Here is a 26,501-nt window from a genome sequence, read left to right on the forward strand (position 1 = left end):
CTGGAAATAAATCCGATTTGAGCCAGGTAGAGCTTTGTTCCCCAGTGTGACGTCCACGTGAGGCAGGGTATCCAACTTCCCTTTCTCACCTCAAGGAAGCCGTTCTGATCTGCAGACATGTGGTTCAAAGGGATGTAGGTTTCCCCCGTCTCTTGACAAACCAACATGGCATGTCTCTGGCTGAACGTCCCTCGACCCACATCTTGCCCGCTCAGGCGAATGTTAAAACCTTGGTAGAAAGCAAATCTATGGTGAGGATTGATAACAATGTGAAAGATTCAAAAGCAGGAAGACCAGGGGTGAAATCCTACTGGTTCGGACCGGTTCGGGCGAACCGCTAGGGATTATGGGCATCAGTTTGCCGAACCGGTAGTAATTACCCCTCCTTGGCCCCACCCATGCCCAGCCGGTCACCGCTCACCTCTTCTGGCTGCTCGATATTCCACAGAATTCAATCTTAAATGCAGCAAAGAGAATGCTAACTTTTCTCCCTCTATTAAGAACGGAGCTGCTGCAGCCTGTCCCTTTGAGGTAGTCCACAGGAGGGAGGGGGACTGGGGGGGACCCCTAAAGGGATCAGCAGCTCCGTTGTGAATGGAGGGAGAAAAGTTAGCATCCTCTCTGCCACAGAATTCAATCTTAAATGCAGCAGAGAGGATGCTAACTTTTCTCCCTCCATTCACAATGGAGCTGCTTCAGCCTGTCCCTTTTAAGGAAGTCCCCAGGAGGGAGGGGGACGGGGGGGGGTGAGCAGCTGGAATGAAGCCCTTTTCGTGAAAGGCAGGAAAATGGGGAAGGGGATTTTCCTGCCTGTCATCCATTCCTCAATCTCAGCCCAGACTGAGGGAAGGACGGTAGGCAGGAATAGTCCCCCTCCCCATTTTCCTGCCATTCACGACAAGGAGTGGCCGGGAGGGGAGGGGCCGGTGAGGAGCCCCTCGATGTGAGTGATGTCGAGTTGGCCACCCCCACCCGGTATGTATGTATGTTTTGTCTTCTCCTTCTTGCTAAAATAAGTGTTTGGTCTAGTTCTTCTAACACTGGGTGATTCTAAATATCTCTTTTTGCCTATTTAGAGGGGAGGTATGGGCTTAATGCCAAGTGAACACAGACGGGTCCTTGTTTAATGACTATTTGTGGTCAACCTTCTCAGGCTGACTAGACAGGAAATATCTCCAGATGAGCCAATTCTGCTTTATTGTAAAGCTACATTAACAGAATATTGCAAGCGTGAAAGGACAAATATCCTACTGTCGGTTTTACAACCTGAGAAGTTCAATCCATCAGGAGACCCACAAAGGCAGGGGTGAAATCCAGCAGGTTCGGACAGGTTCCGGAGAACCGGGAGCGGAAATTTTGAGTAGTTCAGAGAACCGGCAAATACCACCTCTGGCTAGCCCCACAGTGGGGAGGGAATGGGGATTTTGCAATATCCTTCCCCCAGGAGTGGGAAAGGAATGGGGACTTTGCAATATCCTTCCCCCAGGAGTGGGGAGGGAATGGAGATTTTGAGGTATCCTTCCCCCAGAAGTGGGGTGGGAATGGGGATTTTGTAATATCCTTCCCCCAGGAGTGGGGTGGGAATGGGGATTTTGCCGTATCCTTCCCCCAGGAGTGGGGTGGGAATGGGGATTTTGCAGTATCCTTCCTCCCCCAGGAGTGAGGTGGGAATGGGGATTTTGCAGTATCCTTCCCCTGCCACACCCACCAAGCCATGCCACACCCACCAAGCCACGCCTACAGAACCGGTAGTAAAAAAAATTGGATTTTACCACTGCCCAAAGGTGCTTTTTCACAAGGAAACTGGATCTTCTGCAAACAATTTTTGCCAAGCTCTTTTTCGTATACGTTTTTCCATTTATGTTTTACTTTCCTGGCTTAACAGCGGATGAAGCTTATATATGTTTTAAAGACGTACCTTGACACAGTAGGGAACCAAAAGCCAATGCTTCAGTGGTGGCCCAGTCTAATTTCACTCCTTCCTCCATCTTCAGCACTCTTGACTGCACCCCCAACACAGAACAGAACAGAACAGGAACAGAACAGGAGCAGGAAGAAAAGGAAAGGAAAGGAAAGGAAAGGAAAGGAAAGGAAAGGAAAGGAAAGGAAAGGAAAGGAAAGGAAAGGAAAAGAAAAAAAAGGAAAGAAATAAAACAAAACAAAACAAAACAAAACAAAACAGGAATAGGACAGAACCGGAACCCGAAACAGAACAGAACAGAACAGAAGAAAACAAAACAAAACAGGAGCAGGAGCAGGAACAGGAACATAACATAACATAACATAACATAACATAACAGGAACATAACAGAATACAAAACAAATCAGGAACAGTGACAGAACAGAACAGGAACAAAACAGGAGCAGGAAGACAAGACAAGACAAGACAAGACAAAACAAGACAAGACAGGAATAGGACAGAACCAGAACCGGAAACAGAACAGAACAGAACAAAACAAAACAGGAGCAGGAGCAGAACATAACATAACAGGAACATAACAGAAAGCAAAACAAATCAGGAACAGGGACAGAACAGGAACAGAACAGAACAAGACAGGAACAGGACCAGGAAAAGAACAGAAATAAACGCAAATCATTATTTTGTTACTTCAACTTCCGAAAGGACTAAGGGTTTCTTGCTTAATTTTTACAGAAAAACTAAACAATAGCCTACGACTGCGTGTGGTGGGGAAACAAGCGACAGCACACACACACCATAACTTCATTGTGTATTCCATGCGCACCGTAACCTGTATATAATCTCTGCCATTTGCAAAATGAAGTAAGCCTCATCCACTTGAATGGGGCTTCCTGGCTTGAATGCGATCCTAAATGCTTTCAAAGCAGGTCAATTTTAATAAAAATCCATTATTTTTGACATTGGCCTTGGAAAAAAAACCTGCCTGTTTTTAAACTTAAGTTTCCTTTTAAGATAAGGACAGATGAAATAGGAAGCATTGAAGGGGACAGTTTGTTCCTTCCATTCCTACTGTTAGTTTAAAAAAGCTAACCTTATTTAATGATATTTTTATCATAAACACAATGGCTCACATAATGTCTTTAAAGCCATAAAGTTTCGGACTGTGCAACACTCCAAACTCAAAAGGCCAAAATGTCCTTCAGGGCAGAGGTCTCCAACCTTGGCAACTTTCAGTCTGGCGGACTCCAGCTTTGCTGGCTGGGGGATTCTGGGAGTTGAAGTCCGCCAGGCTGGAAGTTGCCAAGGTTGGAGACCTCTGTTTTAGGGCACACATTGGCAGCCCTTAAAACCAAACACGTATTTATTTCCCCAAACATCATAGAACAACAATCCCAAAGGTGCTATCTCAAAAGGCCAGTAACTGGAAAGACAAAAAAAAAACCAGCAAAAAGGTCGTAAAACGAGGCAAAAACTCTCTCGACCAATGTCTCACTTAGCAACAGAACCTTTGGGCTCCACTGCGGTCGTTAAAGGCTGCCTGGACCTTCTTCTGCATGTCTACAGTTGAAATTGAGGATGTCGAACCTGAGCGTGCGTCTTCAGGATGTGGTTGTGCAGTTGTAATTCTTCAGGCACTTCCACCGACTTGACCCCAACGTACTGGAGGAGTGGCAGCGGAACGCCGGTATCCCATGTTGTGACCCTCGGCGTGGGCTCCACCAGGCCGGTCCAGTGGGCCTGGAGGTTGGGGCACGGAGGCGCGTACATCGCCATAGTGGAAAGGTGTTCATTAAGTTTGGAGTAATAGGAAGTTTTGATCTCCGATATTTCCTGCTCGGTTGTAAGTCCCTCGGCCACTAGGCCCTCCGCATAAGTATCCGGGATGCTTTTCCGGGATCTATCCGACAAAACGAGACACAAAAATGCAAGAAATGAGTTTTTATTTTCTAAACCTCAGCTGTTTTAAGATATATGGATTTCAATTCTCAGAATTCCCCACCATCATTTCTCAATCTTAGCTATTTTAAGATATATGGATTTCAATTCCCAGAATTCCCCACCATCATTTCTCAATCTTAGCCATTTTAAGATATATGGATTTCAATTCCCAGAATTCCCTAGCATCACGTATCTCAATCTCAGCCAGTTTTAAGATGTGTGGACTTCTGGGAAGGCTGGCTAGGGAATTCTGGGAATCGAAGTCCACACATAGAAACAATTTTTTAAAAAATCCCTTTTTATGGCGCTGTAACACTGCAAGTGTGGAAAAACAATTTAAATTCAGGCATCCCCAAGGGATGGACCTCTGTCTTCTTCTCAAAGACACCTGGTGAGGATGAAGCTACCACCCCTTCCGGGAGGTGCTCCCATGGTCAACAGCTTTGTCTGCAGAGCTGGCAGCTGAGTCCGACAGTGAGGAGGTTGGGGTGGAACATGGGCCAGCCCTGGGGGCTGGGGAACGCTAGGGCATCAGAGGCAGAGAGGGAGCTAGACAACAGCAAGGCAGAGGAACAGCTGGAGCCTGTTCCCAGTGTGCACATGCCCAGAGCTGCCAGAAGACAAGAACACCTAAGAAAGCAGGGTCGACTCAGGAGTAAGGCCACACCTTGGAGGTGATTGGACCCTCCCATAGGGAACAAAAGAGGAGCGAACAGGGAGGGGGCTTTTGCAGGAAACAATTTATTCAGTCTGTCGTTGCCAAAGTGGAAAGTTCTGTTCGTGACTTTAAAACACTCTGTGCCAAGTTTTGCCTTGTCTGCGGTTGGAAACTAGTTATCTGGCAGCTTTCCCAGCGAAATAAGGTTTGTGTTGATAAATATGCCTCTGAAAGACTGTTTGCAAAGCCGTGCTGACTGTGAATGAATGTAATTCACAGTCGTGTAAATAAAAAGGGGGTGTCGTGTCCCCCTCCCCATCCGACGACCGAGTCAAGGAAGTCCGTATCAAACGTGGCAATGAAGCCTCTGCAGCTTGCCAAATTCCTTCGAGGTTTATCAGGGCAGGCAGGAGTCCAAGTTGTGACTTCAGCGATAGAGTCCGATATCAGCAAACTAGATGAGACTTTGCTTGACTCAAGGTTGGAATGCCAAAAGCAGGTCTTTTATATAGGCTGTGGGGTGTGGCTCCATGACTCAGCATTTATCCAGGCCTGCCCCTCCCTTCCTTCTGCTGGCATCGCCTCTCAGATCTCCGGAAGCGAGGATCCTCCCACTTTGAATTCTCTTCAGCTGGATCTGCTGTCAGTAATTCCAGAACATAGCTGGCTTCCTGCTCACACACTGTAGGAGTGACGTTTATCGGGCTTGTCTGTTCAATCCTGACATCCTCTCCAGGCATGGGGCCAGGGCCGGGGCTGGAGGCATGACAGGCCGTTCATCTTCATTATCAGACTCGGAGTCTGATAACAGGCCCGGGTGGAGATGGGAGGGGCCCGGCTGAGGAGAGGAGGGAGGACGAGGCACAACAGGTGGACTAAGACTCTGCTTCTTGCTACTTAAGGAAGCCTAGGTCAGAGCAAGCTCTTCCGGTTGGAATTAAGCATTACCTGATTATTTTATACATTGTGGGGTTGGTGAAAGAGGGCTCATCGAGTTCATTGTGACCCCACTGCCGGTAGCAGAGCAGATCCACAATCACATCCTTCCGGAAGAGTCGCTGGTACTCGACCGCCAGTCGGGCAGCTCTCACAACTTCTTCTGGATCATCTCCATTCACGTGGATAATAGCACAGTCCACTATCTTACCTAACATGGCGAAGAGAGAGAGAGAGAGGGAAAGAGAAGAAGGTGAAGGCGTACCAAAGAGGACTCCATGAATTCTCCGGGAATGTCTGGTCAGCTAGAACTCTCATGTCTTAGGGAAATTTCCTCCTTCCAATTCAGGAACAAAACTACACAATCACCTGTAACCATAATGATTCTGCATGGGACAAACATCACGTCAATTGAAAACCAGGAACCTCAAACACCAGCTGGCTGTCGAAACGCCACAATCCCAGATCCCTAATTTCTACCCACACCGACACCAAACAGCGCCAGTTCGACTAGAGCAACACAACCTTCACTTGTGACCCACAACTAACCCATCACAAGACCCTCACTTAATGTGACTCTCACCTGAGGTGACCTCCCCATCACAAGACTCTCACTGGTGACCCCACCTGACCCATCACAAGACCCTCACTCAATGTGACCCACACCTGACCATCACAAGACCTCACCTGATGTGCGTCTCACCTGATGTAACCTCCCCATCAAAAGACTCGCTTGACACAACCCATACCTGACCATCGCAAGACCCTCACCTAATGTGCCTCACTTGATGTGACCTCTCCATCACAAGACCTTCACTTGTGACCCACAACTGACCCATCATAGGACCCTCACTTGACGCAACCCATACCTGACCATCACAAGTCCCATCCCCTCACTTGCGAGACTCACATCTTGCTCATTGCAAGACGTAGGAATCAATTGTCCTCTTTAGATTCTACCTGCGATGAACCACATGGGATTTTTACTTGTTCAGCGTCAGAATCCAATTCCAGATTTCTAAATTTCTTAAGCAATTCTTTTCGGAGCCCCACGAAACCTACCGATATCGCTACAGTATAGAGAGGACCTTCCTCGCTCCGCCGGGGTGGTGTAGCCCAGTTGGTTATTTACGATGAGGTGAATGCTTCCTCCGATTCTAAAATGGGGCAGGTTAGAAAGGGTAAATGTTTCCGGAACAATCCCTTGGCCGGAGAATGACGCATCTCCGTGAACCTGTATCCCAAAGATAAAAATGGCGTAGGTCACAAAAACTTGATCGGACCCAGCCTTCTTCCACTCTTTCCTTTCTTTTTTTTAAAAATATCATTTTTATTTTATTAAATAAAATATAAAATACCAAAAAGAAAAGAAGAAATTAAGGGCAGGAAAGGAGATGGGAAAATGGGGTGTATGAAATACAAAGGGGAAGAGAAAAAGAAACAAAAGGGGGACATTTACTTCCAACTCTTCCTAGCACAGTACAAGATAAACACGCTCCAGCCTCAACTTTTTGCTTTTACACATTAAAATATACAGTATGTCCCAGAAGTGAGTACACCCCCTCACATTTTGTAAATAGTTAAGTATATCTTTACATGACAACACGGAAGAAATGACACTTGGCTACAATGTAAAGTAATGTGTATACAGCTTGTATAACAATGTAAATGTGCTGTCCCGCAAAATAACGCAACACACAGCCATTAATGTCTAAACTGCTGGCAACAAGAGTAACTAGCCATTTCTATAACACCAAATCTTTCTCATCAACAAAACCAAGTTTCGTTTTTTTTTTCCTTCACAAGCACAAATTCCAGAAGTGATATCCAAATAAGAATGTATTTTCCTCTTTAAATAAAGTAATCAATTTAACTGTTCCTGCTTTATCTTCCTTGCTATGGGAATAACATATATGGAGAAGCCCAGAGCAAAAATTGTGCCTCTGTTATCATTTTAATCATCAGCTAAGCAACATCATTTGTTTAATTCCTCTTCTTTTGTGTCTCACCTGGGGAAAAAAACAAGACCACGCAGAGTCTAGTTTTTGCAATGTCTACAGTCTCTTACGCCATTAGGGCACGGTTGAAACTTTAAATGATTATTATCTCCCATCTATCCTTCCCATCTTTCTTCCCATTCCTTGTTCCCATTTTTTATTTTTATTTTTGGCTGGGTCTCCAAATACCTGTAGACAAATGACTTTATCTCCCGGCCGAGCCGAACTGGCTAAGGAATAATCCCCATCCAACAAAGTTTGCTGTCTCCCTCTCGTTTTGCCGACTGCCACGGGGTTGATGGCTTCCAGGTGGGAAGGATTCGGCAACAAGACGACGTGAATCGGGCGGTGAGACCCGAAATCCAGCTCCACCGAGGCCGTGAGGTGGGAGAGGACGTCTCCGATGGCAGCCGAGTTCTCCGGGAATTCGCTCAAGCCTTGCATTTTACGAAACATCAGCTTTCGGCAGGAAAGCAAGAAGAGAATGGCATGTGAACCACCTCTGCGGTTTTGAATAATGAAAAATTTCTAGCAGGACGACCAGTTTCTGGAACGGCTTTCTTCCCTAGGGCCATGATGGCGAACGCAGAGCCATATCTGTGGGCAAGCAAGTGTTGCCCTAGCTCAACTCCAGTGTGCATGCGGGCGCCGGCCACCTGATTTTCGGGCCTTCTGGGCCCACCGGAAGTCGGGAAATGGGCCGTTTCTGGCCTCCGGAGGGCCTCCGGTGGGGTGGGGAAGGCCGTTTTTGCCCTCCCCAGGTTCCAAGAAAGCCTCTGGAGCCTGGGACGGGTGAAAAACAGGCCTACCGGGCCCACCGTGCCATCACGTGCCAAAAGTGGGGAGAACACGGTGTGTGTATGTGTATGTGTGGCGCACGCATGTGCGGGAGGGCAGGACGCATTGAATTATGGGTGTGGGCACATTTGACTTTGTATATAAATACACAAATAGGATGAAGACTATTGCTTGACATTATTTATTATTTATTTATTTATTTTATTTATTTCGATTTTTATACCGCCCTTCTCCCGAAGGACTCAGGGCGGTGTACAGCCAAGTAAAAATTCAATATATAAACATTAAAAAGAAGTTAAAAAGAAATATTGTGTAATAATAGTGTAAGCCGCCCTGAGTCTTCGGAGAAGGACGGGATATAAATGCAAATAAATAAATAAATAAATTCTATTCTATTTCTATTCTATTTCTATTCTATTTCTATTCTATTTCTATTCTATTTCTATTCTAATTCTATCCTATTCTAATTCTATCCTATTTCTATTCTATTCTTATTCTATTCTGCATTCTATTCTATTCTATTCATAATTCATATTCTATTCTATTCTATTCTATTCTATTCTGTTCTGTTCTGTTCTATTTCTATTCTTATTCTATTCTATTCTATTTTAATTCTATTCTATTCTATTTCTATTCTATTCTTATTCTATTCTAAATTTTATTCTATTCTATTCATAATTCATTTTCTATTCTATTCTGTTCTGTTCTGTTCTATTTCTATTCTTATTTTATTCTATTCTATTCTTATTCTATTCTGCATTCTATTCTATTCTATTCATAATTCATATTCTATTCTATTCTGTTCTATTCTATTTCTATTCTTATTCTATTCTATTCTATTTTAATTCTATTCTATTTCTATTCTATTCTTATTCTATTCTAAATTTTATTCTATTCTATTCATAATTCATATTCTACTCTATTCTACTCTATTCTATCCTATCCTATCCTATTTGTTATTCATTATTCATTGTTCATCTTCCCTTCCTTTCCCTTCCCTTCTATTTCTATTTCTATTTCTATTCCTGTTTGAGAACCCCTCCCTTTCCTTACCTCAGGGGGAAAGTGAAGGAGCCCTGTGAGAAGGTTCAGTCTTCCCCGGTGAGGCATCCCGAGGACGATGTCCGTCACGCCGCTATACGAGGACATCTTGAGCAATTCATGGAAGAAGCCCATCATGCTCTCCGCACCTTCGCCCCCGTAGCGCTTCACCGTGGCAAACTTGGTGGCTAGGAAGCGATCAAACTCCTATGACACGTAAAACCTGGGAGTTAGGGATTCAACTCGCTTTATTGCTCACCCTAGCGTCTAACACAGGTAGTCCTCGACTTACAACTGTTTGTTTAGTGACCGTTCAAAGTTACGACGGCACTGAAAAAAGTGAGTTACGACCGTGTGATGGGATCCCCTTTTGACCGGCAAAGTCAGTGGGGAAGGACAGATTTGCTTAACAACCGAGTCACTAACTTAACAACTGCAGCCATTCACTTAACAACGGAGGCAAGAAAGGTCGTAAAACGGGGAAAAACCCACTTAACAAGCATTTCCCTTAACAACATACATTTTGGGCTCGATTGTAATCGTAACTCGACCAACTGTGCTCACTGCTAAAAATGAATAAATGTAGTCCTCAACTTACAACAGTTTTGTTTAGTGACCATTCAAAGTTACGACGGCACTGAAAAAAGTGACTTATGACCACTTTTTCACACTTATGACCGTTGCAGCATCCCCATTTGGACGTGATCCAAATTCAGACACTTCTGACAAGCAATGACTGGCCAGATTCACTTAACAACCAAGTACTAAGTTAACCACTGCAATCATTCACTTAACAACTGCCTCACTTTTGGGCCCAGTTGTGATCATACGTCGACTGTGTTCACGGCTAAATATGAATATGTACAGCTTATCAACTGTCAGTTAGAATATACTATAAAAAAATTAAAATAGGATAAATAGAATAAGCAGGGGTCTCCAACGTTGGCAACTTAAGACTTGTGGACTTCAACTCCCAGAATTCCTCAGCCAGCTTTGCTTTAAGACTTGTAGACTTCAATTCCCAGAATTCCTTAGTCAGCTTTGCTTTAAGACTTGTGGACTTCAGTTCCCAGAATTCCTTAGCAAGCTTTGCTTTAAGACTTGTGGACTTCAACTCCCAGAATTCCTCAGCCAGCTTTGCTTTAAGACTTGTGGACTTCAACTCCCAGAATTCCTCAGCCAGCTTTGCTTTAAGACTTGTGGACTTCAACTCCCAGAATTCCTTAGTCAGCTTTTATTTTTTATTTTAGCAAAGCTGGCTGAGGAATTCTGGGAGTTGAAGTCCACAAGTCTTAAAGCAAAGCTGGCTAAGGAATTCTGGAAGTTGAAGTCCACAGGTCTTAAAGTTGCCAAGGTTGGAGAGCCCTGGAATAAAGAATAAAGTCTAGGAGAATTTTGGACTCTTCCTCCCTCTTTAAATTTAATCCTATACATTTGCAGGATGTCTGACATTTATACTAGCCCGGTTACAGGTAACAAATAATATTTCTTCCCTGAGCCATCCGTCCGTCTGTTAAACTCACAAGATTCGTTTTTCTCGCCATGTACATCCGAACTAGACTGTGTGGTTTCTCTGGGTCCTATAATATATGTGGGCATGTGCATAATTTATTTATTTATTTGCTTATCATGTTTATGGAGTGCATATTGGAGGGGATGACCCTTTTGAGAGTTGCATGCAGATAAATTTCATTTTAATGTACGGCAATTTAGTGCACATTCAAAGTGACAAAAATGTTATTCTGAGTTCTAATCCTATCAATAAGACAGCCAACCTTAACATGCTCTGTGGAAATCGGGCGTTTTTCAAACCAACGTCCTCAGGTATTTATTCATTGGACTTTGTACACTGTTCACGTGGCCACCCATGGGGCCAGTATAAGTACACAGTGGGCTAATTGGAACCTCAAACAAACTTTTTGGGCTTATCTTCTGTTTTTCTGTAATAAGGTTGAGCACGGACTACACTGACTTTGTTCTACAAACACCAGGAGGTAGGTAGGTAGGTAGGTAGGTAGGTAGGTAGATACGGATGGATAGATAGATAGATGATACAGATAGATAGACATATGATAGATAGATAGATAGATAGATAGATAGATAGATAGATAGATAGATAAAAATAGACAGATAGATAAATAGATGACACACACACGAGATATAGATATATAGATGATCGATAGAGATAGAGATAGAGAGGCCTCCTCGGGGTACCATCGGTTAGACAATGTCGACTGGCGGTCCCCAGGGGGAGGGCCTTCTCTGTGGGGGCTCCTGCCCTCTGGAATGAGTTGCCTCCGGGGCTTCGCCAACTCCCCCACCTCCGGACCTTCCGCCGCGAGCTGAAGACTTTCTTATTCCATCGAGCAGGGCTAGCCTAAAAATGCTGTTTTAATGGGGTTTTAGATTGTTACTGTTTAGTTTTTAGATAATTCGGCCATAAGTTATATTAATTTTATCTTGTTTTTAAATTTTGTTGGATATTGTGTTTTTAAATTGGCTGTTAGCCGCTCTGAGTCCTTCGGGAGAAGGGCGGGATATAAATACGATTAATAAATAAATAAATAAATAAATAAATAAATAAATAGAGATAGACAGACAGAAAATATATGACAGATAGATAGATATATGATAGAGATAGATAGATAGATAGATAGATAGATAGATAGATAGATAGATAGATAGATAGATAGATAGATAGAGATAGATAAACAACAGACAGACAGACAGACAGACAGACAGACACACACATAAGGAGATAGATAGATAGATAGATAGATAGATAGATAGATAGATAGATAGATAGAGATACAGAGATAGATAGATAGACAGACAGACACAGACACAAGGAGATAGATAGATTGATCGATTGATCGATAGATATACATACATACACACACACTTCCTATGCTCAAATGTGCAATTTGTATAATGGATTTTTTTTTAATTTCAATGAGGCTTCAAATCAATGCAATAAGTCCCTAGAAAACACATTACTACCTCTATTAGCCTACGCATGGTTGGAACTGAAACTGATCAAGGAGGAACCTGGAATTAAGGAGAAACTTTCTGGCAGTGAGGACAATTAACCAGGGGAAATGTCTTGCCTCCAGAAGTTGTGGTTGCCCCATCACTGGAGTTTTTTAAGAAGAGACTGAACAACCATTTGTCTGAAATGACATAGGGTTTCCTGCCAGAGCAGAGGGTGAGATTAGAAGACCTCCAAGGTCCTTCCAGCTCTATTGTTCTGTTCTGTTCTGTTCTGGTTACCAAGCGCCCAAATTTTGCTCATAGTGGTCTTAAGTGTGAGGAAATCACTTTTTTCAGTGCCATTTTAACTTGGGATGGTCATTAAACAAATGGCTATAACTCAAGGACTGCCTGTAGGTCAACCAAACACAACCATCTATTTTCCTCAATCAGCCTCGGTTTTGCTTCTTGTATCTGTCAAGAACATTATTTGCTTGCACGTGTGTGCAGACATGTTTACAATGCACCTGAGATTCTAGCATGATCTTGGACAGATACTTTTTCTCTTCGGTAGTAAAAGCTTCTTGCTTCAGTTCCTCAAACCGTTTGGTCATCCATTCCTTCTCCTGCATGCTGGACAGCTGGCTGGTCTCTATGGAGATATGTCCACAGAAGATGTCCTCCAGGTAAGACAGGACATCTTCCAGCGAGGCTTCCTCCTTCCCCATGTTCAAAAGCCCTGACGTGGAAGGAAGGAAGGAAGGAAGGAAGGAAGAAGGAAGGAAGGAAGGAAGGAAGGAAGGAAGCAAGGAGAGGGAAGAAAGGAAGGAAGGAAGGAAAGAAGGAAAGGGAGGGAGGCAGGGAAGGAAAAGAAAGGAATGGAAGGAAGGAGGGAAGAAAGGAAGGAAGGGATGGAGGAAAGGAAGGAAGGAAAAAAGAAAGAAATGGAAGGAAGGAAAAAAACAGAAGGAAGAAAGAAAGGGAGGGAGGGAAGGAAGGAAAAAAGGAAGGAAGAAAGAGAGGGAGGAAGGACAGAAGGAAAGGGAGGGAAGGAAGAAAGAAAGGAAAGGAGGGAAGGAAGGAAGGAAGGGAGGAAGGAAAAAAGAAAGGGAAGAAAGAAGGAAGGAAGGAAGGAAAGAAAGAAAGAAAGAAAGAAAGAAAGAAAGAAAGAAAGAAAGAAAGAAAGAAAGCTCATTAAAAGCTCATCAACTCAAGGTGCCAACAATAGAGCCTCTGGTGGCTTAGCAGACTAAGCCTGTCTGTTATTAACAGTAGCTGCTTGCAATTACTGCAGGTTCAAATCCCACCAGGCCCAAGGTTGACTCAGCCTTCCATCCTTTATAAGGGAGGTAAAATGAGGACCCAGATTGTTGGGGGCAATTAAGTTGACTTTGTATATAAATATACAAATAGGATGAAGACTGTTGCTAACATAGTGTAAGCCACCCTGAGTCTTCGGAGAAGGGCGGGATATAAATGCAAATAAAAAAAAATAATAGCACAAATATTCTCCTTGCAAAACTTTCAGCTGAGTTTGACTCTTGTGGCGTTTATAGGCCTATTCACGGCAACCTAAGAGAGCCAATTTGGTCCAGTGGTTAAGGCACCTAGAAACTAGGAGATGGTGAGTTCTAGTCCCGTCTTAGCTATGAAAGCCAGCTGGGTGTTCTTGGATTAGTCACACTCTCTTAGCCTAACCCACCTCACAGGGATGTTGTTGTAGGGAAAGTAGGAAGGGAAAGGTGTGTTGGATACTGTATGTTTTCCACCAAGTTGCTTATAAAAAGACATCCCCCCCCCAAAAAGGTGGGATATAAACAAAATAGTATAATACAATATGGAATAGTTTGCCATTACTGGTTTTTTGGAATTTTTTTTTTTTAATTCTCAGTCTTTAGGCTGGTGAACTTCATCGATGAAGAGTGAAGGTTAAACTTCTCCATTCTATTGATCCTCCATCACTGTAGTAATGTTGTGCCCAAGTAGATTGTAGGAAACTCAGTGTAAAAACAAACAAACTTTATTAGAACAGCTGAGAATTAACTCATTCTCAGCATAGTCCAAACTAAATCAAAGCAAATTTCTCCCAACACAATTCCTCAGACTTAGCACCAACCTTGGTCTAATTAGGCAAATGCTTTTCTTGGCAAAAGTTCAGAAGACACCAATAAGAAACAAATGCAACAAGATGAAGCTATCAACATTGTTTTCCGACAAAGAGCCCAAACGTCGTTGCTGGTCTTTTAAGCCTTATGGGAGGGACCAATCATCTCTTGGCCCTACTTCCGAGTCGTCCTCTTTGCTTGAGCTGCTCTTGCCTCCTGGCAGCTCTTTGCATGCGTGCATTAGGAACAGGCTCCTCCTGTTCCTCTGCCTCTCTGCTGTCCGCCTGTTGTGTCTTGCCCGCTCTCACCGCAACCGGGGTCTGCTTATCTGCTTCCGAACGCTGAAGAATGTCCTCCCGGCCCCAGCCCTGGCTCCATGCCCAGACAGGCTGAGGAGGGGGCATCTCCCGGCCCCAGCCCTGGCTTCATGCCCAGGCAAACGGAGCAGCTAGACCCCTCCCCCTCCTCCACAGCATGTGAGTCTGAGGAAAGTTTATTTCCAACAGCTGCTGATTGGAGTGACCCTCGCATCAGAAGACTGGATAGGCGGAGGCAACAGAAGGAAGGGAGGGGCAGGCCTTAATGAGTGCTGAGTCATGGAGCCACACCCCATGGCCTATATAAAGGATCTGCTTTCTGGCAGTCTCTGAGTCAGGCAAAGTCGAACTTATCTTGCTGAAGTCACTTTCTGGTCTCCTGCCTGCTCTGAGGACTTTGCTAGAACTTTGGGCAGAGCTGCAGAGGCAAGCCTGATCAGATTTCCCTGACCCGGCCGTCAGCGGAGGAGTGGGACACGACACCGCCTCTGGAGGCTCCAGAGTCCGCACATCACTCCCAGATGGCCCTGGCCCCATCTCTGCCTCTGACGCAGAGCCCTCATCCGGGCCTTCCCCAGCCTCCAAGACTGGCCCATGTTCTTCCTCAGCCTCATCGCTGTCCGACTCCGTTGCCAGCTCTGCAGGCTGCAGGCGGACCACAACAAGTAAAAGCTATTTCTGAGCTGACATGGGTTGGATGCAACTCTAAAAAAGCCCACACAACAATGATTTGACGTTACCTGCTGTATTGAAAGGGCCTTGCAAGGTTTCCGTCAACACCTGAATTTCAGGCACCACCTCCATCACAGCCTGGCCAGCAAAGAGAGGATTGATTTTGGCAGCTTTGTGTCCATGTTCGTGATATGCCATCACTAAGCGAGTTAGTCCATGGTCCGCTGCAAATTAAAGAGAAGAGGTGTAATTTCAGTGTGTTTCTAAATCTTAACGTACAGCAAGAGAGTAAAGGAAAGATCCGCACTCCTCGACTTACATCCATAATTGAGCACAACATTTCTGTTGGTGAGTGTTATGACTTTTCTTCCCCCAGTTGTTAAATCAGTCATACGGTTGTTAAGTGAATTCAGGCTTCCCCGTTGACTTTATTCGTCAGAAGGTCACAAAAGTGGATCACGTGACCCCGGGACACTGACACCGTCATAAATACAGTCAGGTGCCAAGCATGTGAGATTCAAGGATTTCCCAGGCCTGGTTTTTGATTTATTTCAATGAAAGATGCAGTTCCGAAGAAAACTCCGTACTGGCAACAAGAAGGGCATCCGGCCAGTCAACACTCAGCTCCATTCAGTTAGCCAAACTGCACCCCGCAAGGGTGGATTATGGGGTCATTAAAAGAAGATGAAAGATGCAGTTCTATAGATCCAAAGCCATAAATACGGAAACTTGCTAGTAAAACAATCTCACCGCCTTGTAAAGCTTTCTGACGCTCGTAAATAAAATGAACAAATCAATAATTTTAGAACAAGATAAACTGTTAAGTGACTTTTGATCAAGTTTGATTCCCACTCCTGTACTATTTATTTCCATATGTCAGCAATCACTACCAGGATGTTACGTCTCAAATATATTCATAATTTTGTTGCTTCTTAGGACTCTTAACACTCCGGGTTGGAATAATAACTCAGTTGGGGGACACTTCTATGAGTTGGGGGTATCTGGAGCAGGAAGGGGAGGCAGGAAATTGCAACAAGATTTGTTTAGAAGAAAACTGGATTTATTCCTGTCCTGTAATAAAATTTAGCAGATAAATAAAAACTCCCCCCCCCCACACTCATCATGGCAGAAACTGTGGGATAACTCTGCCAGGAGGCTGCCCCGGCCAAAGGCAAAACAATTTCAGGCAGGTTTAGGAAATCCATATTTTCTCCTATATTTTTGTTTTAAGAGGGGCAGAGAACCGGCTTCTCTCCTGCTTGGCTGCAGGAGAAAGGCTGATCCAGCAAGAAGGAAGCCACAAGATCACTGATCTGCCAGCATGGTGGTGATGGGATCACTTTCATCAGCGTGACTTTGAAGTTAAAGTTTATAGAGGCTGGGTAATTATAATAAGAATAGAAAGCTAGCTTTCAGGTGGGGGGGGGGGGCAAAGGATGATCACATCTGGTATTTCAAGGATTTCAAGTTATCTCGCCTGGAAAGACAACTAGGAATTCAAGCCATCCTTCTCCTCCCCTTCTTCTTTCCCTTCCTCCTTCCTTCCTTACTCATCCCCTTCCTTCCTTGTCTCTTTTCTTCCTTCCCTTTCTCCTCCTCTTTCTTCTTTCTACACCTTCCCTTCCTTTCTCCTCCTCCCCTCCCTCGTTTCCTTTCTCTTCCTGTTTTCCTTCTACTCATCCTCCCTCCCTCATTTCCTTCCTAACTCCTTCCCTTCCTTCCTTCCTTCCTTCCTTCCTTCCTTTCCTTCCTGTCATTTCTATTTTCTCCCTCCCTCCCTTCCCTCCCTCCATCAATCCTATTTCCTTCCTTCCCTCCATCATTCCTATTTCCTTCCTTCCTTCCTTCCCTCCCTCCCTCCCTCTGTGCTTCCTTCCTTCCTTCCTCCCTCCCTCCCTCTGTCCTTCCGTCATTCCTTCCTTCCTTCCCTCCTTCCTCCCTCCCTCTGTCCTTCCTTCCCTCCTTCCCTCTGTAGGAAGTTAGCCAGATGGATATTTCTTCCACCTCCTTCCCTCTTTCCTCCCTCCCTCTGTCCTTCCTTCCTTCCCGTCATTCCTTCCTTCCTTCCTTCCTTCCCTCCCTCCTTCCTTCTCTCCTTCCTTCCACTTTTCTCCTTCCTCCCTCCCTCCCTTCCCTCCCTCCCTCCCTCTGTCCTTCCGTCATTCCTTCCTCCCTTCCCTCCTTCCTCCCTCCCTCTGTCCTTCCTTCCTTCCCGTCATTCCTTCCTTCCTTCCTTCCTTCCCTCCCTCCTTCCTTCTCTCCTTCCTTCCACTTTTCTCCTTCCTTCCTCCCTCCCTCTGTCCTTCCGTCATTCCTTCCTTCCTTCCCTCCTCCCTCCCTCCCTCTGTCCTTCCTTCCTTCCTTCCGCCATTCCTTCCTTCCTTCCCTCCTTCCCTCTGTAGGAAGTTAGCCAGATGGATATTTCTTCCACCTCCTTCCCTCTTTCCTCCCTCCCTCTGTCCTTCCTTCCTTCCCCTCATTCCTTCCTTCCCTCCTTCCTTCCTCCCTCCTTCCTTCTCTCCTTCCTTCCTTCTCCTTCCTCCCTCCCTCCTTCCTCCCTCCTCCCTCTGTCCTTCCGTCATTCCTTCCTCCTTCCTCCTTCCTCCCTCCTCTGTCCTTCCTTCCTTCCGTCATTCCTTCCTTCCTTCCTTCCTTCCTCCTCCTTCCTTCCTTCCTTCCACTTTTCTCCTTCCTTCCTCCCTCCCTCTGTCCTTCCGTCATTCCTTCCTTCCTTCCTCCTCCTCCTCCCTCTGTCCTTCCTTCCTTCCTTCCTTCCTTCCTTCCTCCTTCCTCTGTAGGAAGTTAGCCAGATGGATATTTCTTCCTTCCTCCCTCCCTCTGTCCTTCCTTCCTTCCCGTCATTCCTTCCTTCCTTCCTTCCTTCCCTCCCTCCTTCCTTCTCTCCTTCCTTCCACTTTTCTCCTTCCTCCCTCCCTCGCTTCCCTCCCTCCCTCCCTCTGTCCTTCCGTCATTCCTTCCTCCTTCCTCCTTCCTCCCTCCCTCTGTCCTTCCTTCCTTCCGTCATTCCTTCCTTCCTCCCTCCTTCCTTCCTTCTCTCCTTCCTTCCACTTTTCTCCTTCCTTCCTCCCTCCCTCCTCTGTCCTTCCGTCATTCCTTCCTTCCTTCCTCCCTCCCTCCTCTGTCCTTCCTTCCTTCCCATTCCTTCCTTCCTTCCTCCTTCCCTCTGTAGGAAGTTAGCCAGATGAATATTTCTTCCAACACCTCCTTCCTCCTTCCTTCTCCTCCCTCCCTCTGTCCTTCCTTCCTTCCTTCCGCCATTCCTTCCTTCCTTCCCTCCTTCCCTCTGTAGGAAGTTAGCCAGATGAATATTTCTTCCAACACCTCCTTCCCTCTTTCCTCCCTCCCTCTGTCCTTCCTTCCTTCCTTCCGCCATTCCTTCCTTCCTTCCCTCCTTCCCTCTGTAGGAAGTTAGCCAGATGGATATTTCTTCCAACACCTCCTTCCCTCTTTCCTCCCTCCCTCTGTCCTTCCTTCCTTCCTTCCGCCATTCCTTCCTTCCTTCCCTCCTTCCCTCTGTAGGAAGTTAGCCAGATGGATATTTCTTCCAACACCTCCTTCCCTCTTTCCTCCCTCCCTCTGTCCTTCCTTCCTTCCCTCCCTCCCTCCTTCCTTCTCTCCTTCCTTCCACTTTTCTCCTTCCTTCCTTCCTTCCTTCCTTCCTTCCTTCTCCTTCCTTCCTTCCTTCCCTCCCTCCCGATCACCATCGTCGGAGTGACTGCAAGCCGGCCTCCTCCCTCCCCTCCCCCGCCGTGTGCCTGCAGGCGAAGCCCCCCAGCCCCCTCCTCCTGGCCATCCCCCCCTCCTCCTCCTCCTCCCACCTGCCGGCCTCCAGGGCTGCGCCCGCTCGGGGGGCTCCTGGGCCGGCCGGCCGGGCTTGTAGCCGTAGACGCCGCGCTGGCTGTGGTAGGCGGCGCGGCCCCGGGGCCAGCGAGCCAGCAGCGGCGGCCTCCAGCCGGCCAAGCAGCAGCGCGCAGACACCGCGGCCATCCCGCTCGCCTGGTCCCGGGCCCAGCCGCCGCGCCCCGCCTCCCCCGCCAACGCCCCCGGCCCTGATTGGGGCAGGCGGAGAGGCGGGGCCGGAGGACACGCCCACAGGGGGGAGAGGTGGGGGGGCTTCAAGCTGCAGGTGGTGGGGCGGGGGGCGCAGCAATTGCAACCCCTGCAAAAGGCAACCCGCGTGGCAAGCTTGCAACAGGTTTGCAACCCGACGTTTGCCTATCATTACAATGTTGCCATCTAATCTTTCTCATCGCTCTTTCTCATTTATTGATTTTTTTGCTTTTATTTATTATTATTTATTTATTATTTAAATTTGTATACCGCCCTTCTCCCGAAGGACTCAGGGCGGTTCACAGCCAAGTAAAAATACATAATACACTATAAATACAATTAAAATACTATTAAAAAACTTATTAAATTGGCCAGAATTAAAATTTAGAAATAAAACCCATTAAAAACCCATAAACTTAAAAAACTAACCCAGTCCAGCGCAGATGAATAAGTGAGTTTTAAGCTCGCGGCGAAATAAATAAATATATTTATTTAAATAAATATATCACTAAATTGCTATTTATGGTAATCCCTTTTTCTTGACGCAGGTGGTCCTTGACTTACGGCCGGCACGCAGGCCAAGGTTTCCGTGGCTAAGCCAGACGGGTGTTTGGCATGCCCCGAAATTTCATTTCAGGGTATGCCCAGTAGTGTGAAAATTCAAAGTGACAATAAAGTTTACTCTAAAAAGTTATTGTAAGTGAATCCCCTAACCCAGGGGGTCTGCAAACTTGGCTCTTTTAAGACTGGTGGACTTCAACTCCCAGAGTTCCTCAGCCAGCAAAGTCCACCAGTCTTAAAAGAGCCAAGTTTGCAGACCCCTGCCCTAACCCTAAGGGTACCTACCTGGCCTCCTGCATCCAGCTGAGTTGAGAAAGCGGGGGTCCCTTTGAAAGACGCCCCTTCAGCTTCCACAGCTGGGGAGGTGTGGAATTCAAGAATCTACCTTTTCTTGGTCCAAGCGATATTTTCCCCGCTATTTTACTTAGTTCTAGGAAAACCCAAAATAGTTTGTGGTTTGTTTGTTTTTTCTTACAACACTCAACTGTTCAATTTGAATAATGACTAAGAAGAAGGAAGGGGTCAACTTACCCTATTATCTATTATCTATTATCTATTAAAACACATCTATTTATCTGCGCAGGACTGGATTAGATTTTAAAATTTAAATTGGTTTTAAATGGGTTTTATTATATATATTGTTATTTTTTAATTATTCGGCCATTTGTAATAAGTTTTTTAATTGATGTTTTATTTTGTATTTATATGTATATTTTTTATTTGGCTGTGAACCGCCCTGAGTCCCTAGGGAGATAGGGCGGTATAAAAATATGAAAAATAAATAAATAAAATAAATAAATAAATAATAAATAAATTATCTATTATCTAGCCTGTTGGAATAGGGTCACCCTATTCCAACAGGCTAGAAATCCTGGGATTAGAAAACTTAGAACTCCGCCGACTTCAACATGACCTGTGTTTAACACACAAAATCATCTGCTGCAATATCCTTCCTGTAAAAGACTACTTCAGCTTCAATCGAAATAATACAAGAGCAAACAATAGATTTAAACTTAATGTCAACCGCTTCAAACTTGATTGCAGAAAATATGACTTCTGTAACAGAGTTAACGCTTGGAACTCATTACCTGACTCCATAGTCTCTATTCAAAATCCCAAAATCTTCAACCAAAAACTGTCCACTATTGACCTCACCCCATTCCTGAGAGGACTATAAGGGGCGTGCATAAGAGCACAAAAGTGCCGACCATTCCTGTCCTATTGTTCCCTTCATTATATCAAGTTAACATTTTTACTTATATATACATATTTTTCTTTCATGATATCTTGTTTTTATTTATGACGATGTTTGTGTATACTGTTGTGACAAAAAAACCCAAAAAAAACTTATTTTCCAAAGCACCAGAACGCAGGGCAAGAAGCAATGGTTGTTGGAAGCTAACCAAGGAGAGAAACAACCTGCGATTAAGGAAGAATTTCCTAAGAGTGAAGACAATGAACCAGTGGAACAGTTTGCTACCAGAAAGAAGTGGATGGTGCTCCATTACTGGAGTTTTTAAAGAAGAGACTGGACAACCATTTGTCTGAAATAGTATAGGGTAGTGATGGCTAACCTTTTTACCATCGCGTGCCAAAAGTGGCTGGAGTTGCCCATGTCCATGCCCACACCCATAATTCTATGCGCCTTGTGCAGCCCCCCACATTCCCCCCGCTTTCGGCATGCGATGGCACATTGCATGGTAGGCCTGTTTTTCGCTCTCCCTTAGCTCCAGAGCCTTTCTAGGAGCCTGGGGAGGGCGAAAACAGCCTTCCCCACCCCCCTCCGGAAGCCGGAAACTGCCCGTTTGCTGACTTCCGGTGGGACTGGAAGGCCTGCTCTTGAGCTCGGGTGCCCACCAATATGGCTTCGCGTGCAATAGGTTCACCAACACGGGTATAGGGTCTCAGTTATGTTATTATACAGGCCGTCCTCAACTTACAACAGTTCATTTAGTGACCGTTCAAATTTACGACGGCACTGAAAAAAAGGGACTCATGGCCAATTATTACATTTAAAACCGTCGGAGCCTCCCTGTGATCATGTGATCAAAATTCAGGGGCTCGGCCAAAACTTATCGTGCTAAGAGACATTTATTAAGTGAGTTTTGCCCCGTTTTATGACCTTTCTTGACACCGTCGTTAAGTGAATCACTGCAGTTGTAAAGTTAAGACGCACGGTCGTTGAGTGAATCTGAGCTCCCCCCTTGACTTTGCTTGTCAGAAAGTCGCCAAAGGGGGATCACGTGATCCCCCCGAGGGATGCTGTGACCGTCATAAATCCGAGTCAGTGGCCACAGCATCTGAATTTTGATCACGTGACCGTTGGGATGCTGCAATGGTCATTAGTGTGAAAAACGGTCATAAGTCCCCCTTTTTTCTTTTTTTAAAAAAATCATTTTTTATTTATTTATTTTATTTTTATAAGTCCCCTTTTTCAGTGTCGGTGTAATACTTTGAACGGTCACTAAGCAGACCCACAAATGAAGGCAAATGGGTTTTTAGTGCAACGATTTCACACTAAACAAAATAAGTCAAGGATTATTTATAATCCTTGTCATCCAGATTTTGCAGCTAATTAATTTACATTCACATTATGTTACCACTACCAATTACAATTAATTGTAAATTGAATGGTAAGTGCTAGAACCATTAGAATATATCCTGGGGTTTTTTTTTTGGGAGGCTGAGGGAATTTTTCTATCCTCATTCCTAGCAAAACAATATTCAACAATTGCTTTAAACCAGTGGTGGGATTCAGCCAGTTCGCACCACTTCGGGGGAACCGGTTGTTAACTTTCTGAGCAGTTTGGCAAACTGGTTGTTGGAAGAAATCATTAGAGCAGAGAACCGGTTGTTAAATGACTTAAATCCCACCACTGCTTTAAACCAGTGGTGGGTTTCAAAATGTTTTACTACCGGTTCTGTGGGTGTGGCTTGGTGGGCGTGGCAGGGGAAGGATACTGTCAAATCTCCATTCCTAGCCGACTCCAGAGGAAGGATATTGCAAAATCCCCATTTCCTCCCAATTATCTGGGACTTGGGAGGCAGAGAATAGATGGGGGTGGGGGCAGTCAGAATTTTTACTACCGGTTCTCCAGAACTGGTCAGAACCTGCTGAAACCTACCTCTCTCTTTTTTTAAATTTGCATTTATATCCCGCCCTTCTCCGAAGACTCAGGGCAGCTTACACTATGTTAGCAATAGTCTTCATCCTCTTTGTATATTTATATATAAAGTCAACTTATTACTCCCAACAATCTGGGTCCTCATTTTACTTACCTTATAAAGGATGGAAGCCTGAGTCAACCTTGGGCCTGGTGGGACTAGAACCTGCAGTAATTGCAGGCAGCTGTGTTAATAACAGACTGTCTTACCAGTCTGAGCCACAAAGGCCCTACAAAACTAAACTCTACAAGCTACCTAGGGCTGTTGGCTTAACACAGCACACTATTAATTGGGAAAAAACCCCACCTTTCATTTATTTCTTGATATCCCAAATTAATACATGATTTAATTTGCATTTCCAATAGAATTGCTCTAGAGCAAGAATTGCAAGTAGCAGTGAGATCATTGCTTTGCTCCTCAAATTCAACGCTATAAAGAGCCGAGCCCATGAACCGACAAAATGTTCTATTTAATTACGCCTTTTAAGGCAATGTTCCCAGGGAGTTTTGCAGATCTAGTTTTGCAGTTTCTGGAAAAAAGTATTCCAACCCCAAACAGTTACTGTATTTCACTAACTCTGAAAGCTGATTTTGATCCCAGATGTTGATGTATTATTGTTGTCACTTGTTTTTTTTTTTTGTTCTTTGCAAGATTATTTCCGTGTGGTTTGTGCATTTGGTTATTATTATTTTTTTTAAAAAAATCTTCTATACTACATTTTCCATACCATCCAGAATCCATTGGGATTGGGTGGCTTTTAAATTCTAGTAAATAAGAATAAATGTTGGAAGTAGGATTACAAGCCAGTTGCCCTCTGAGACAAGTAAATGTTTATGTGGTAACTACAGCTATACCATAGCTTACCTTTAATAACATCAACATTTCTCATTTCTTTCTTCATTGTTTATATTATGCATGTACCAGCCACATGCTGTAAACTTTCTTTCATTAATAAAAAAAAACGTATGCATAACCACAATTCTAACTGGGTTTCATTAAAACCAGGACAGGGAAAAAAACTACAATACATATCACCTGATCTTTATCCAGAAGTACTTGATTAAGTCTACTGAAATCTCTACAGATATAAACTTTGGTTTGCTTAAGAGCAGAAGAAAACAGAATAACAGTTGAAAGGGACCTTAGAGGTCTTCTAGTCCAATCCACATTCTAAATCTGGAAACCCTATACTATTTCAGATAAACGGTTGTCCAATCTCTTCTTAAAAACTTGCAGTGTTGGAGAATTCACAACTTCTGGAGGCAAGCTGTTCCACTGATTAATTGTTTTAACTGTCAGGAAATTTCTCCTTAGTTTTAGGTCGCTTCTCCCCTTGCTTCATTCATTCATTGACATAAATGGTTTTTGGTACCTAAGGACCTAATCAGGGGAAAGCATAATAAAAATTGTTTTCCAAACTTTGAAACCCTAGTTTAATGTTAGTTTAATATTAGTTTAATGTTAGTTTAATGATAAACAATAAAAATCCATGGTTGAACAGTTTTCCCCCTCAAATGCCATCACTCTGCTAAACAAATAATTCCCTCAACATTGTCAAACTATTTACTAAGTCTGCACTACTATTAATCTTCTCATCGTTCCCATCACCCATCTCCTCCCACTTATGACTGCATGACTGTAACTTTGTTGCTTGTATCCTTACGATTTATATTGATATTGTTTCCTGATTATTTATACTCTATGACCATCATTTGTGTTGTAAATGTTGTACCTTGATGAAGGTATCTTGTCTTTTATGTACACTGAGAGCATATGCACCAAGACAAATTCCTTGTGTGTCCAATCACACTTGGCCAATAAAGAATTCTATTCTATTCTATTCTATTCTATTCTAATTCTAATTCTAATTCTAATTCAATTCTATTCTATTCTAACTAAGGTTGGGAGCCATTTTTTAAAGAGTTCTTTGACAGGCCTAATTAAGCTTTAGGGTGAATATCCTGCATTCATCCCCCCCCTTTCTGAAAGAACTTAGAATGTTAGATTAGAATGGAGCTGGAAGGGACCTTGGAGGTCTTCTAGTCCAGCCCACTGCTCAAGCAGAAGAACCAATATGCCCCTTCAGACGAAGTGGGTTGTCTAGTTTTTTTATTTTATTTATTTATTTATTTTTGTCACAATAGTATATATAAGCATAAGCATGAAAATAACTATATAATATATAAGCATATATATAAGCATAAGCATGAAATAACAATACGAATTGGATACAATCAAAGGGAACATTAGGACAGGAACGGGTAGGCACGTTGGTGCTCTTATGCACGCCCCTTACAGACCTCTTAGGAATGGGGTGAGGTCAACAGTAGACAGTTTTTGGTTGAAGATTTTGGGATGAGACCACAGAGTCTGGTAGTGCATTCCAGGCATTAATAACTCTGTTACTGAAGTCATATTTTCGGCAATCAAGATTGGAGTGGTTAACATTAAGCTTAAATCTATTGTATGCTCGTGTATTGTTGCAATTGAAGCTGAAGTAGTCTTTGACAGGAAGGACATTGAATAGAATAGAATAGAATTTTATTGGCCAAGTGTGATTGGACACACAAGGAATTTGTCTTGGTGCATATGCTCTCAGTGTACATAAAAGAAAAGACACGTTCATCATTGCAATAGATGATTCTATGACTTACACTCAAGTCATGTTGAAGGTGGCGAAGATCTAAGTTTTCTAAGGTTTCTCCTTAAAAACCTCCTGTGATGGAACTCCCCACGATTTATGAAGCCCTGCACTGAGCAGGGATTCAAATCTGACAACTCCCTCCCTTTTCCCCACCTTCCTAATATTATTCCCAGATAATTCTCAACATTGAGTTGAGTGAATTGAATTGAATTGAAAGGGGAAAGAAACTGGCTTTCAAAAGCTGCAGCTTGGAGGCGTGGCCCCGCCCCCTTCCAGGAGGAAGCCACGCCCCCCTCGGCCACTTCCGCCTCCCCTGGTAACCAAAGCACGGGGTTGCCCAGCTCTCTCTCTCTCTCTCTCTCTCGCTCTCGCTCTCTCTCCCCGCGCTTCAGGACCCGCCCGGGCGAGGGGGCTGTCTACGGCACCGCCTGACGGGACCTCCGCCTCGCCGCCGCCCTCCGCCCGCGGAGAAAGGCTCCGCTTCTTTCAAACCGAGCGTTCGGCGTTAGCCTTTCCTCGCCTTTTTCCCTCCGGGGGCGGAGGTTCTCGAGAAAGGGGCGTGGGGCATCCCGGTTGGGATCAGGCGCCCCGCGGGGCGGCCTAGGGGGCGGGGTCCTCGCCCTGGCAGAAAAGGAGGGCGGGGGAAGCTGAGGGAGCGAGAAGAGCCTGACGGAGCTGGAGCCGCAGAAGCGGAGACCGATGTTTAC

General features: G+C 44.6%; 1 protein-coding gene across 2 annotated transcripts in view; it reads right to left on the reverse strand.

Annotated features, from left to right (window-relative positions):
• DHTKD1 (dehydrogenase E1 and transketolase domain containing 1) overlaps positions 1 to 19,394 on the reverse strand; it is a 29,272-nt gene extending 9,878 nt beyond the window's left edge. Inside the window, exons 1-10 of one of the 2 annotated variants that reach the window (XM_058190958.1) lie at positions 19,193 to 19,394; positions 15,422 to 15,577; positions 12,787 to 12,998; positions 9,302 to 9,496; positions 7,640 to 7,909; positions 6,516 to 6,687; positions 5,466 to 5,664; positions 3,506 to 3,818; positions 1,919 to 2,003; positions 90 to 229 (exon numbers count right to left, since the gene is read on the reverse strand). In XM_058190958.1, coding sequence (XP_058046941.1) covers positions 90 to 229; positions 1,919 to 2,003; positions 3,506 to 3,818; positions 5,466 to 5,664; positions 6,516 to 6,687; positions 7,640 to 7,909; positions 9,302 to 9,496; positions 12,787 to 12,998; positions 15,422 to 15,577; positions 19,193 to 19,361 — 1,911 coding nt within the window. In that variant the 5' untranslated portion in view covers positions 19,362 to 19,394. Of the gene's footprint in view, positions 1 to 89; positions 230 to 1,918; positions 2,004 to 3,505; positions 3,819 to 5,465; positions 5,665 to 6,515; positions 6,688 to 7,639; positions 7,910 to 9,301; positions 9,497 to 12,786; positions 12,999 to 15,421; positions 15,578 to 15,672; positions 16,120 to 19,192 lie in introns of those variants that run through there. The other variant, XM_058190959.1, reaches the window with a different exon arrangement.
• Between the last annotated feature and the right edge of the window lie 7,107 nt (positions 19,395 to 26,501).

The sequence above is a fragment of the Ahaetulla prasina genome, chromosome 7 (assembly GCF_028640845.1).
Source record: "Ahaetulla prasina isolate Xishuangbanna chromosome 7, ASM2864084v1, whole genome shotgun sequence".
Taxonomy (NCBI): Eukaryota; Metazoa; Chordata; class Lepidosauria; order Squamata; family Colubridae; genus Ahaetulla; species Ahaetulla prasina.